This window comes from Mauremys reevesii, linkage group 7 (genome assembly GCF_016161935.1).
Source record: "Mauremys reevesii isolate NIE-2019 linkage group 7, ASM1616193v1, whole genome shotgun sequence".
Classification (NCBI taxonomy): domain Eukaryota; kingdom Metazoa; phylum Chordata; order Testudines; family Geoemydidae; genus Mauremys; species Mauremys reevesii.
The window spans coordinates 91,177,108-91,191,799 of record NC_052629.1 but is presented as its reverse complement, the minus strand read 5'-3'; the positions used below and the strand labels follow the sequence as shown (position 1 = coordinate 91,191,799).

Here is a 14,692-nt window from a genome sequence, read left to right as displayed (position 1 = left end):
AAAAGTCATTTTGCCTGGAGCACAAGAAAAAACAAAAATGAGTACAATTAGCAGGATGACTTCAACATGTTAAGTATGTTGCAGAAGAGAATAAGACACAACCAACCAGTTACATTAAGTCCATTCCAAGTGATAGAAGTATTCATGGTAAAGTCTACTTTTGAGCCCTCTCCTTTGAGAGCAGCCCACCAAACGTCTTCACTCCTGCACATTTCACTTGCCATTATGCAATGTCTCCTTTTTTATTATTATTATAGTGTGTTCAAAGGTATGCAATAAAGATGTAGTTCCTTTGGGGGGTTGGATGCTATCAAACTACAAGGGCAAAACTCACTTTGGTTAAGTGACTGGAAAACCTAACATGAAAGTATTGCTTTTGATTATGTACATTTTAGGGTGACACGGCTGTAAAGCAAAACCAGCACCCATAGTCTATGTAGCATTGTAGTCTCTCTCATCTTCCCTTCTATATTTTGAGTCTTCCCCCAGAGCCTTTAATCCTCTTCCCACACTTTCTGTGACAACCGTACATTTGTTTACCATGCTGAGGGGTAATCTACATTCTACACAAGATTATTCTATAATGAGGCTGGTAGCAGTCTGATTACCAATTGTTTTTAGGCTTATGATTTTTTCTGATATACTTAAAATACAACTCTATTTTGTCCACTGTCTTTCATAAAAGTTTATTCCAAAATGCTTTCCAGAGAAAATATAGTTACAAAGTTAAAACAAAAAATTCTAGTAAAGGGATAAGGGGATTTAAAAGGCATTTTCAACTGGAATTTTTTTTAAGAAAAGGAAAGTCTAAGTTCAGAGCCAAAGAAAAGCTGTCCCAAATGCCAGGAGCTATGAATAAGAAACATCTTGTACCAACAGTGGCAGGACTATACGTCTGTTATCAATTGTGGTGTTGCTCTAAACACTTTGGAAGGGAGGGACCCTGTCGTTGGTAAATTATATCACGCTCCTAGTCCTTTGGGTTGTATAATAAACAATGATAGCTCAAGTGAGAAAGGAGGAAGTGACTTATTGGACATGCTGGAATCTGAAGAGCTCATGGGAAGCCAAAGGGAAAGGCTATGGTCATGGCAAGAGGGGAGGAAGGCACAGAGGAGGATTTTAGCCATGAAGCTAAGGTAGTGGAACACATGGGCAACATCGTAGAGGTAGCAAAAGCAGATTTTCAAAGGAGATGAGGGAAGAGAATATAACTTCAGAATCAAAGTTAGACAGAAAAGCTAAATGGAAGGATTTATGTTGGCAAATGCTTCTGTCTCAGAGGCATTTATAAGACATTTATCTACATTTCAGATAAGCCTACCAGAGAAATTATAGGACAACTTCATTAAGTTTTGCTTTGTTAGTAGTTAGTAGTCATTCTGCATGCATATATATATATATATATATATATATATATATATATATATTACAGCATATAGCTGTCTTCTGTTTATTTCAATTTTAGACTGACTACAGCTAAAAAAGATATTGAAGGGAACCTGGAAACAACTATAAAAATGTATAAAAACAACAAGGAGTCTGGTGGCACTAACAGATTTATTTGAGCATAAGCTTTCATGGGTAAAAAACCTCACTTCTTCAGATTCTTCTCGATGCATCTGAAGAAATGAGGTTTTTTTACCCACAAAAGCTTATGCTCAAATAAACTGTTAGTCTTTAAGGTGCCACTGGACTCCTTGTTGTTTTTGTGGATACAGACTAACACGGCTACCTCCTGATATAAAAATGTATAGCACTCATTCTGCTGATCTGTATTTGTAGTATTAGTATAAATACTTGTATATATCTTAACATGATTATATTGCTTAATTATTTAACAAATTTCAAATAACCTGCTTCAGTTGATTTCTTTTTCTCTCTCCAGGATTGCATTAGCTCTTCTGTCCATAGCATCACACTGGGAGCTCATGTTTAGCTGATTATCCACTATGACCCCCAAATCTTTTTCAGGGTCCATGCTTCTCAGGATAGAATCCCCCATGCTGTAAATATGGTGTACATTCTTTGTTCCCAGATACATACATTTACATTTGTGCATATCAAAATGCATATTGTTTGCTTGCGCCCCATTTACCAAGTGACCCAGATCACTCTGAACCAGTGACTTGTCCTTTTCATTATTTACCAGTCCCTCAATTTTTGTATCTGCAAACTTTATCATTGATAATTTTATGTTTTCTTTAGGTCAATGATAAAAAATGCAATCTCTGTGAGACCCCAGTGGAAACAGAGTTGCTTCAAGATGATTCCCTGTTTGCAATTATATTTTGAGACTTCTCAGTTAGCCACTTTTTAAGCCATTTAATGTGTGTCATATTAATTTTATATTGTTCTAGATTTTTAATTAAAATGTTGAGTAGTTCCAAGTCAAACACCTTAGAGAAGTCTAAGTATATTATATCAACACTATTCCCTTTATCAACCAAATGTGTAATCTCATCAGAAAAGATATCAATTTAGCTTGACAGGAGCTAATTAATATTGATTTGCACTAATCATGGTGCCCTCCTTTCATCCTTTATTGATCAAGTCCTGTAACAGCTGCTCCATTATTTTGACAGGGATTGATGTTAGGTTGATAGGCCTAAAACTACCCTTTTTAAAAATTGGAACAAAATAGGTTTTTTCCCAGTCTTCTGAAACTTCCCCATTGCTCCAAGACTTATTGAAGGTCAACAGTAATGGTCCAGTGAGCTCCTAGGCCAGCCCTTTAAAACTCTTGGATGCAAATTATCTGGACCTGTTGATTTAAAAATGTCTAGCTTTAATAGCTTCTGTTTAACAGCCTCCAGAGTTAAAAGTGGAATAGCAATAGTGTTATCATCACTATATGGTATCATCTGTTTTTTCCCCAAATACAGAACAGAAATATTCTAGTCTAGATTATGTTTAGATCTCATTTATGCTGCCACTTATTGCTAGGAAAGGAAGGAAAATATTTTAGGATACAGTTAATAACAGTCTTAGTGGCACCATTGCTCAGTCGCACCTTCACGTCAAGATAGAGGTCCTAGTCTGTATCCAACGTAATCTCAAGATTACTGACAGCTTGTCAACTCTGCTGATGTAAAGACTCGACTTCCAGTACCAATTTCAACAATTATCACTGAACTTTTAAATGTTGTGCACTATGACAAATAGAGGTCTGACTTTGAAACAATAGCTCTGAAAAAGAGTTAAAAAGTTAGAGGGAAAATCCAGAATATAGCTCTGGTAAACTGCTGAATTGGAATTTGCTGGTTCATTAATAACAGGCACTGACCAGAAAGAAGGAAGCAACATTATGCCAGTGGCAGGACATCTACTGCTTGAAATAAATTCCAAAAAGTTTATTTAAAAGATAACCAGTGGATACAGCACCTTTAACTTATTCAGGTAGCGTCTTGTGTGGACAACCAACAGATCTTCTTCAGAAGCTTCTCGTGCTTGTACAATCAAGTCATCTGCAATTAGTTTTTCTTCTGAAACAGCAGGGGAAAAAAAGGAGGAAGAAAAACTGTTATTCAGCATTGTTGAACTTTCCAATTTTTCTCCCTACAATTTTAGAATCTGGCTTGTAGGTGTTGGAGCTCCTACAGTACTTTGCATTAAATGGACTTTTGATTCAAAGTGCTAATAAATGCTTCAGACACACACTCTACACAAGTTATTAATCATATATAAATAATATAACAAAATTGTTTATGGATAAAACTAAAATAATGATAAGAATTTAATAATGCTCATAGGCCACTTTATAATTTCAAAGTGCTAATTTCTTTGTTTAAACTGGAAAGGAAAGGTAGGCAGTGAAGGTTTTAGAACAGAAGACAAATGAGGCTAAACACCAGAATAAATATCCAAAGGGCACTCTTAGTTTAAACATGGATACAATTTGAAAACTCTGGTCCTGGTATCCGCAATTATTCACCTTGATTCTTTAATACAGCTCTACCCAGATATAACGCCACCCGATATAACAAGAATTCGGATACAACGCGGTAAAGCAGCGCTCTGGGGGTGGGGTGGTGCGGGCTGCACGCTCCAGCAGATCAAATCAAGTTCAATATAACATGGTTTCACCTATAACGCGGTCAGATTTTTTGGCTCCTCAGGACAGCGTTATATCAAGGTAGAGGTGTATATTTTACTGCAAATTCCACAGTCAAGCACTGACATTTAATTCACTGAATCATCAGAGCAGGAAATACCAAAATTCAAAGAATAATAATTACTTAGGGAGTTCTGATAAGACGTGAACATCTAGGCTTAATTATTACATTTAACATTGTCAAACCCCTATTGATATTTAATTTGCAGACGCCTGGAAGCAATTACTTGCTCTCCATATTTGGTGGCCCACAGGCTTACATAAAATTAAGTTTTACCAGTACAAACTACTGCTTTCCTAAATATCACCCCAAGATGTCTGTACATGGATATATGTGTGTATGTGTGTGTGTGTATATATATATGTGATATTTTTAATGCAAGCAGGGACATATGTGGATACATTTTCTGGATGGTACACCAAACTTCATTTCAGTGCATCAAGGATGGCTAAGCAATGCCCATGGTGGAGAACAGTTATGCATGCTTTATCTACGGTGATCAGCTGTTAGAAGTATAACACCAGTGATCATCACATAATTGTTTATGCAGTGTTCCTGTAGCCATGTTGGTCCCAGGATATTAGAGAGACATGGTAGGCAAAGTAATATCTTTTATTGGACCAACTTTTGTTGGTGAGAGAGACAAGCTTGCAGAGAGACAAGCTTTCCAGCTTACACAGAGCTCTTCCCAGAATTGAAGAAGAGTTCTGTGTAAGCTTGAAAGCTTGTCTCTCTCACCAACAGAAGTTGGCCCAGTAAAAGATATTACCTCACCTACCTTGTCTCTATAATTGTTTATATTATATAGTACATGTCTGCTGAGCAACTACACTTTGTGAAAAGCCTTCTTAATGCAGTTGCAAAAAGAATGTAATCTGACGGATTTTGTTTCCACTGGCATGGTATAAAAGAATATCTGCAACAAAGTCTGTACTGGTAGAACTTCTGTGTTCCTACTGACCAAGGCTTGAAAAACCCACCTTGCCAATTCACCCAGCTCACGTAGAAATTTTTCCTAGATGAGCAAGGCTAAGGAGCTACTTACTTCTCCCTTCAGGGAAGAAGTTATCAGAACAGAGTAGCCAAAATGCCTCTAGTAGTTTTCCAGTCAGGGGATGCAGAGAACAGAGTGCCCTTCTCGTCTACGAAATGGGAGAGGGGGGGAAAAGAGTCTGGGGCCATCAGTTTTTCCTTGAGGAACTGGAGAGTGAAAAGCAGAAGTGTCCATATGAAGAAGAGGAATTGGAAGAAACACCAGTGTGTCCAGAAGGGCAGCAACCTCATAGGAGCTCAACAAAGGCAGAAGGCCCCAGTGTTCATTAATTGGGGGATGGAGGGGATGGAAGTCAAGATTCATTGATTGAAGAGGGGGACTGGGAAAGATCCCAGAATTCATTAACTGGGGAGAATATCAGAATGCATTCAATGCACCCTTGAGGGGAAGAATTTAATTCATGTGCAGAGGCAGAGTTGCTTTATTGACAGAAGAATGAATATATGGCAATTTCAATGCAATAGACATGGGTCTGGGTGGGCCACTGGCTTGGGCATGGTGTGTTTGACAGGTGTTTTTGACCTGGCCAAGTAATCTCAGTCCTCGGGTGAAAAGGTGTTGAAGTTTTACAAGCTCTGACCTTAATTCTTATATTTGAAATTCCCAACAGCATTTCTGCACAGAACTTTTCATCTGTGTAAACAGCAATATTAGTGCCTCTCAGGACGCTAATCTTTATGCCTCTATCAGATGACCTCAAAGCACTTTACAAACATTAATTATCACAATATTATGAAATAGTAAGGGATGGATATATGCAAGCCACAGTTAGTCTCCTTCTTCCTGAAATGTGATTTGCTACTTAATTTGAAATATATTAGGTTCCATCAGCAATCTCAAGAGTAAGTCAGATTCACACCATATATAATTTAATGCAGCAAGCTAGTCATTAAAACTTTTTTAGTGGTAAGAGTCAGGGTGGAATGTTCTCTCTTCTGCTATACTGTTCCAAAGAGAGACTGAAGCAAGCAAAATGCTCCAGTTACATTCAGTCATACTCAGTGCTTCCCCTTGGAAGTCAAGTATTTTACATGTTTACAAGGATCACAATGCATAAGAAAGATTTTTTTTCATTCATTTCAGTAGAATTGGAGCCATTGTGCAGTTTTAGTTTCAGGATTAGCTTTAAAATAAATAGTAACTGGAACTGCAAAACAGCATCTGCTTCCAGTCTATAAAGACAACCTTTTATTAATTTATCTTCCCCTCTCATCACCTTGTAATCTAGTACTGATAGAAAACATTTAGTATTCAATTTGTAACCACAATGAACACTAAGTACATTAAATGTCAAAATGTTCATTACATCATTATGGTTTGAAAAACAGAACAGAGTCAGTTGATAAAGTGGTCTTTTGTGGATAGGGGTCATCTGTGTCTGACAAGTGTTTGATAGTATATGTCAAAAGGCAGTCTCTCAGAATACATATGTCAACTGGCATTAATTTGGCCTTCCTTATGATAGTCTCAGAGAGACTAAAAATTAAATGGGTATCGAGATTGAACTCTAACAGATGTGAATGCAGCAGATCTGGTATACTTGCACTTTTTCATCCTGTATTGCACCTGTTCTGAGGATAAATAATTTACTGAGTACCAACAGGATGCTTTGTACACTAAAAACATAGGGCCTTTGCCTTCTACACCTGAATCAGCACAAGCACAAGAGTCCCCTGTTAGAGTCCAACAGTTAGATTCTTAATACCAACTTCACAGGTGATGCAATGTGAAAACAGGCAAACATGTTTAAGAGTCTCTAACAATTTTATGTTAATTTCTCTTTAAAATATGTAGCACAAACAGAATAGTTTATATGGTTTGTTATAAATGTTTTATTGGCATGGATTTGGGATCTTCTCTACCATATGCAGTTTGTGAAGTACTTTGGCAGAGTCTGAAAAATTCACTTGATCCTCTGTTATTGAAAAGTAGGGAACTTTCTGCAGTGATTGGAATTTTGCATGCTAAGCTACCATTAAAGATGTTTCTAGCTTTTACGATTTGAAAATAACCTACTGATGCATTGCTGCCTTCATGAGTCTTTATATAGGCAGCTCCTGTACTTTTGCTGTTGCTCATAGTTTTGCCCAGCAGTGGGTCAGAATAAAATTAACCAACTAGTTATTTTTCCTGCTGTTTTTCAAACCCAATGGCAGAGTGAAATTGACAACCATTATGTGAGTTTCACTCTACATACACACAGCACCACAGAAATAGGGTGACCAGACGTCCCGATTTTATCGGGACTGTCCCGATATTTGCTTGTTTGTCCCGCGTCCCGACCAATGTTAGGTCGGGACACTGGACAAACAAGCAAAGGCTCCGGAGCCCGAAGGGCTCGTGCCCTCCCCTGCCCCGACTCCGTCCCCTCCTTCCCCCATTGGATCCTTCCCCAAATCCTCGCCCCCATCCCCGCCCCATTGTCTCCCTCCCCAAATTCCCGCCTCTTTCCAAGCATGCCATGCCCAGGAGACTCGGGAGTGCGGGGCCGGGGTGAGTGTGAGTCTGGCCTGGCCCCAAGCAGGCAGGACTCGGTACCTGAAGGGAGAGTAGGGGGGCGGCCCGCGGGGCCAGGCGGCGGCTATTCTCCCCACCTGGGCAGGGGACTCGGGAGCAGCCGCTGCTGCAGCTCCCACTGCCGCGGGGGGAGGAAGTGGCCAAGCACGTGGCGCTCGGCGGCTGCGGCTTTGGTGCCCGGGCCCGAACCCGGGCCTGCTGCGGGGCAGCGCGCACACTGCGCTCAGCCCCTGGCCAGTCGCCTCTGGGCTGGCTGCCCAGCTGGTGCAATCCCGTGGCGGAGGCATCGGCAGCCCAGTCCCGTTCGTTCCCCTGCAGGACCCGAGCAGGATGCGGGGGGCTGGGGCCTGCTGCCCCCACTCCGAGGCCGCCCGCAGGATTGCACCAGCTGGGCAGCCAGCCCAGACGCGAGTGGCCAGGGGCTGGGTATGCACAGCGTGCGCGCTGGGTCCCCGCAGCAGGCCTGGGCTCGGGGGGTTCGTGGGCGCCAGAGCCGCAGCTGCCGAGCTTGGCCAGCGGCCGCTTCCTCCCCCCGCGGCAGTGGGAGCTGCAGCAGCGGCTGCTCCCGAGTCCTGCTGCCCAGGTGGGGAGAACAGCCGCTGCCTGGCCCCGCAGGCCACCCCGTACTCTCCCTCCAGGTACCGCGCCTGAGTCCTGCCTGCTCGGGGCCAGGCTGGACTCACACTCACCCCGGCCCCGTGCTCCCCTGAGTCTCCCGGGCCTCCCTCCAGCGCTTGTGGAGGGAGGAGGAATCGGGGGTGGGGGATTTTTTTTTTTTTTTTGCTCTGCCCCCGCCCCGCCCCCCCCACGTCCCGATATTTGACCTGGGTGATCTGGTCACCCTACACAGAAATGCAGCCACAACTGGGGTGGAAAGTTCTTGGCAAAATATTGGTGGGGAAGAAAGTGCCAAGGACAGTGGAGCAAACCATGCTTTAAAGAAAACTGCTGCAGTTTGTTTAATGTCCAAGAGGCTCAGATAGAATCTCAGTTTTTAAATTCTCACTTGCAAGAGCGTCAACAGTGTAAAGTGCATGGACCTCAATTTACATAAGAAATGTTAAGGGCAAGTTAAACTTGCTGAGATTTAAGTTTGTGGTTTCACCGACACTAAAGTATTACAAAGGTGATACATTTAAAAAGAAAAAAAGCATGGTTTGCCCAGAAAGTAAAAGCAAGACAGACAGTAATGCAGAGCAGCTATTGTCTATATTAGCAATAACTATAGTTAATGTTTATAGAGCCTGCATGCAATTACTTCTGTTCCATTTTCTTTGCACAAGTGTCAGTTTAACACCACTTAAACAAAAGTTGAATAATAAGTGTAACCTTGTCATTATGTTACCTTTCAAGAAATTGATTACTTTCCCCCATTTCCCTGCATCAAACGGATGTAGCTTCTCCAATCCCATAAATGTGATGTTGTAGTCTGGAGAATATACAATAGGCCAGCATGTTGGTGGAACTTCATGATACAGCTCAGTTCTGTGAGGCCTTAAGGAAAAAAAAATAGAACCATCACTGTTCCTAATGATTGGTAAAGGAAAATCTAATGACCTCACCCCACGTTAAGCAGTGGGGCCATTGTCTGGCTTGTTGAGAACATAAGAATGGCCACACTGGGTCAGACCAATGGTCCTTCTAGTCCAGTATCCTGTATTCTGACAGTGGCCAACACCAGATGCTTCACGGGATGAACAGGGCAATTATCAACTGATCCATCCCATCATCCAGTCCCAACATCTGGCAGTTAGAGACATAGGGACACCCAGAGCATGGGGTTGCACCCAGGACCATCTTGGCTAACAGTAACTGATGGACCTATCCTCCAGGAACTTATCTAATTCTTTTTTAATCCAGTTATGTTTCTGCCTTCACATCATCACTGGCCAACAAGCTCTACAGGTTGACTGCATTGTGTGAAGAAGTACTTCCTTTTATTTTAAACCTGCTGACTATTAATTCATTGGGTGACCCCTGGTTCTTGTGTTATATGAAGGAGTAAATTATTCCTTATTCACTTTCTCTATCTCATTCATGATTTTATAGGCTTCTAACATATCCCCCGTCTTTTTTATAAAATGAATAGTCCCAGTTTTTTTAATCTCTCCGCATATGAAAGCTGTTCCATACCCTTAATCGTTTTTGTTGCCCTTCTCTGTACCTTTTCTAATTTTTCTTTTTTCAGATTGGGCAATCAGAAGTGCATACAGTATTTAAGGTTTGGGCATACCATGAACTTATATAGCAGCATTATGATATTTACTGTCTTATTAGCCATCCCTTTCCTAATGGTTCCTAACATTCCATTAGTTTTTCTGTCATTGAACATTAAGCAGATGTTTTCAGAGAACTATCCACATTGACTCAGAGATTATTTTTCTGAGTATTAATAGCTTATTTGGACCCCATCATTCTGTATGTATAAATGGAATTATGTTTTCCAATATGCATTACTTTGTATTTATCAACATTGAATTTCATCTGCCATTTTGCTGCCCAGTTACCCAGTTTTGTGAGATCTCTGTGTAACTCTCTGCAGTCAACTCTGGACTTAACTCTCTTGGGTAATTTTGAATCATCTGCAAACTTTGCCACCTCATTGTTTCCCCCCTTTTCCAGATCATTTATGAATATGTTGAACAGCACTGGTCCCAGTACAGATCCCTGGGGGACACGACTATTTACCTCTCTCCATTCGAAAAACTGACCATTTATTCCTACCCGTTGTTTCCTGTCTTTTAACCAGTTACTGATCCATGAGAGGACCTTTCCTCTTATCTCATGACTCCTTAACTTTGCTTAAGAACCTTTCATGATAGACCTTGTCAAAGGCTTTCTAAAAGTCCAAGTACACTGTATCCACTGGATCACCCTTGTCTACATGTTTATTGACCCCTCAAAGAATTCTAATAGATTGGTGTGCCATGATTACGTTTTACTAAAGCCATGTTGACACTTCCGCAACAAATTGTGTTCAGCTATGTGTCTGATAATGCTGTTCTCTACTATAGTTTCAACCAATTTGCCTAGAACTGAAGTTAGGCTTACTGGCCTGTAATTGCTAGGATCGCCTCTGAAGCCTTTATTAAAAATTGGCATCACATTAGCTATCCTCCAGTCATCTGGTACAGAAGCTGATTTAAGTGATAGGTCAAATACCACAGTTAATAGTTCTGCAGTTTCATATTTGAATTCCTTCAGAACTCTCGGATGAACATCATCTGCTCCTGGTGACTTATTACTGTGTATTAATTAGTTCCAAAACCTTGTCTCAGAGGTGATACGTAGAGGAGTATGGAGGGTGTCAAGTAACCCTGGATTGGCCTGCTGGGGATAGGGAGGGACAGGGGCTCTGTCCTTCACTCCCTGTGCCTCCCTATCAGCATGTTTGGCCACTTTCTCTGGCAGCCGGGCAGGGAGTGGGATGGAGCCGCTTCTGCCTGAGAGAACCATGCGGGGAGGCTGTGGCTCCAGCTGTCATCTCCCCGACTCGGGTGGGAGACTGCTGGGAAAACCAAACATATGATAACGCACCCTCCCAAACCCTGCTACCCTTACTTCTGCATTGCTGCTGGCCATAGCATTGGCTTTAGAGTTAAGTGCCCAGCCAGCAGGCTTTCCTCTCTGGCTGCCCACCTCTGCAGGCAACAGCACTGCCATCAAGAAGGACTCCAAAGACAGGGATTTTTAAGACCTTGGGGAGTAGTTAAGTGTCTGACCAGGGACTTGAACCCTGGACCCTCAGATTAAAAGTCTGATGCTCTGCCCACTGAGCTAGCCAGGCTCACAGCACTGCCAGCAGCAGGACAAAGTAAGGGTGGCAATCCCATGACCCCCTGCAATAGCCTTGCAACCTTCCCATCCTGACTGCCTTTTGGGTTTGGACCCCCACAGATTACAACACCTGTAAACATCTGAAAATGTGATATTGACTCATTTTTAAAACCCCTGGCCATGAAACTGACCAAAATGGACTGTGAATTTGGTAGGGCCCTACTCATGTCCAAGCACCTGAATGAAGCAGTATGTCAAAACACACAAAGAAGATGCAAATGATTATGTACATTATCTCATTCCAGTGCTAAATTCAATTATTGACAAAACTGAGTTCCATTTCTACCTGTTCCACCCTTTTCCAAGTTGATTAAACACTAACCCATTTTAAATTTTAAAAGGTAGGTCCAATTTTTCACTTGACATAATCTAAAGTTTATTTTGATTTACTGGGCTCAAGTTTCAAAGTTTTGTTTCAAAATACAAGTCAAAATGCTCAACCAAACCTAAAACTGTATGGAAATACAAAACACACTGGAAATTTAGGGTCCAAACTATAATCTTGATTCACACAAAACTTCCACAGAGATTGTTAGAAATTCTTCCTGAGTCAGGACTACAGAATCACGTTGTGATTGTTCTATTGTCTTTCATACAAACTGTACCTCTTGCAGAATTAAAAGAACATTTTTATTAAAATCACACCTCAATCTAAAAATATTTTACCTACTATAGTTAAAATTAATACCTACAATTCCTGGAGATAACAGGAAAAATATTGGGGGAAGGGGTTCTTTCCAGAATCAGACACCATTTTTTTTATAATCAGTTCTCCCTTTTGTCTCTGTGGGTTATTTTTCACACAACAATGGAGAGAAATTAAACACACAAAAACCTCAGGAAAATATGGCTGTAATTCAGGATGGATGAAAATTCATTTTTTTAAAAATGGATTTTTTATTTAAATTAACTGTTTATTTTTAAAAGAAAAGTATTTAAAATTAAATTTGAAATTATGGCAAACTAATGTTAAGGCCTAAACTTACTAGATTCTTTTAAAATCATGTACATTAAATAAAGAAAATATTAAGCAATACATTTGCTGCCGAAATTTTAAAGAAAGTCAAATCACTGAACTGGTGAAAGTCACTAAGCTAAGCATCTGGAACCAAAGTTTGTTGAAGTGCTACAACCAGCTTTTGACAGTAGTAGAGAGAATATATTTTTCTTTTCAGTATATTCAACTAGTTTAGTTCAAAGACTAATTCATACAAAGTTAAGAAACCAAATGGAAGCTTAAAAAGCATAAAAGCTTGTTTTCCTCTTCCAATCTATGAATAAAAACAAGGTGTGAGAGGATGAGATCTACTAATTCTAAAATCTTGAAAAAGACAGTGCCAGAAACAATCAGTTCAATTTACTAACCACGATAATACCTGCGATTAATAAATTATTTATGTTCAATGCAAAACATGTTTTAATAACTTACTTTTTTTCTTCTGTATCCAAAACATTTAAGGCAGTTTGGTTTACTTAATAAAAACAATTTTAAAATGCTGGTTTTGTGCTTTTTAAATTGTATTCCAATTTCCACCCAATTGCAGGTTGGCACAAATCACAAATTAATCTAGTAAATAATAAATGCATCATTTGTCTTTATCTAACATAATAAAAAGGTAAAAATTAAGAATCTGAATAAATGTATGTTAAGCTATATACACTGCTTAAATAAATGTGTATAGATATGGTTATCCTCCTACTTAGCAAAATGAAGTACCAAATTTAGTGTAAAAGCTACATTTAGCTGCACGTCAACTTCTTTTAAGGGTTATTGACTAATGAGATTCAACCTTTCTTCAGGAAAATCAGAAGTATAAATGGAAAAACAGATTAAAATCAAGTATTTAAATCAAAGTTTCCTGTTTGTTGATTTCAAATCATTATTAAAAATGGTGATTGAAATCAGTCCATCCTGCTGTAAAACCACAAAAATTGGTAAGGGTACTCTTGGGTTCTCCATAAATTACTTAAACTTTTAGCAAGTGGGTGGGTCCTTAAGTTTGCATGTTTATTACCAGTGTTACAAAGTATTATAAATGGTCTTGAAAATCACCAAAAATGTATTACATAATTTATGGACAGTTGTTCAGGAGCAGGTGTAGTATCTGAAACTACTTTTAACTCATTTTTAAAACTGATCACATTTCACCTTGACTACATCTGTTAAAATAATGCCAAGAATAATAATGCTGAGGGAAAGAGAGATTATGAGACGCGAGGAAAGATGGATGGTCAGATGAGCTATAACAACAGATAGCCAATGGATGAAGCAGAGCAACGCAAAAAGGCTGTTCCACCAAGAGCTGTCATGGAGACTGTGGTACAAAACAGTGGAGCTACAGTGAAGCAGGTCAGAGAAAAAAAGGCTGATGTTGGACAAGTGGAGGAAACTGACTTGGGAGAGGAAACAGAGACACTCCGGAGCGAGGGGTACTGCAGAAACAAGATGCTTGGCGTGGTCAAGGGGTGAAAGGCTGGTGCAGAGGAAGCTGGGAGGGGAGCAGCAAGGGAGGGTCTCCCTGGGGTGGGACAGGTAAGGGGGGAGGGTTGGGCAGGAGGCCGGCGCTTGGCGCCTCCTGTGCTGGTTCAAATCCCGCTGCCGTCACCTGCAAGGACGGTCCCTGTCGGGCTCCGCCCCCCGGGGCGATGTAGGCCGGTGCCTGCCGGACCGGCTCTGAGTCAACCCCACCTGCCTACGGGGCGGAGACAGCGACCATGGGGGGCCCTGATGGGGCCTCCGGCGGGCCGCGGCCGTGCTGCCAGGCCTGGGGCGCTGCAGCCCCCACCCCCGCCCCCGGCCCGGGGTCTGCGCCCTCCCTCCCTGCGCCGCCACAACCCCTGTCCCCGACTCAGGGAGCGAGGCCCCCGCCGCGCCGCGCCGTGCCGGGAGGGGCCGGGCGTGGCCCCGCCTGTCTAACAAGGCCCGGGCCCGCCCGGGTCGCGTCAGCTACTCACATCCCCCCGGCCGCCTTCTGCCAGCCAGCGCTCCGCCGCGGGAGGGGCGGGGCCGAGCCGCCCCGCACCGTGGGCGGGAGGAGGAGACACGAGAGGCCCGGCCCAGGACGGATCGGGCGGCACTGGCTGGGCAAGGCTGCGGGGCGGGGCCCTGGGCTGGGGGGCAGGAGCTAGGAACGGGGCGCTGCGCTGCGCCGGGCTGGGCTGGGGGGAG

At 41.9% G+C, this 14,692-nt stretch overlaps 1 protein-coding gene and 1 non-coding gene across 11 annotated transcripts in view; both read right to left on the bottom strand.

Annotated features, from left to right (window-relative positions):
- The window catches only part of HDAC11 (histone deacetylase 11), a 130,201-nt gene that overhangs the window by 89,858 nt on the left and 25,651 nt on the right, over positions 1-14,692 (bottom strand). For 7 of the 10 annotated variants that reach the window (XM_039546057.1, XM_039546058.1, XM_039546055.1 and 4 more), the window contains 2 exons: positions 9,032-9,180; positions 3,385-3,485 (listed from right to left, as the gene is read on the bottom strand). In XM_039546057.1, the coding sequence (XP_039401991.1) occupies positions 3,385-3,485; positions 9,032-9,098 (168 nt within the window). In that variant the 5' untranslated portion in view covers positions 9,099-9,180. Of the gene's footprint in view, positions 1-3,384; positions 3,486-9,031; positions 9,181-13,918; positions 14,046-14,129; positions 14,266-14,478; positions 14,601-14,692 lie in introns of those variants that run through there. The other 3 variants (XM_039546056.1, XM_039546061.1, XM_039546062.1) reach the window with 3 other exon arrangements.
- On the bottom strand, positions 11,401-11,473 carry TRNAK-UUU. Its single transcript has one exon. It is a non-coding gene; the product is annotated as a tRNA-Lys (tRNA).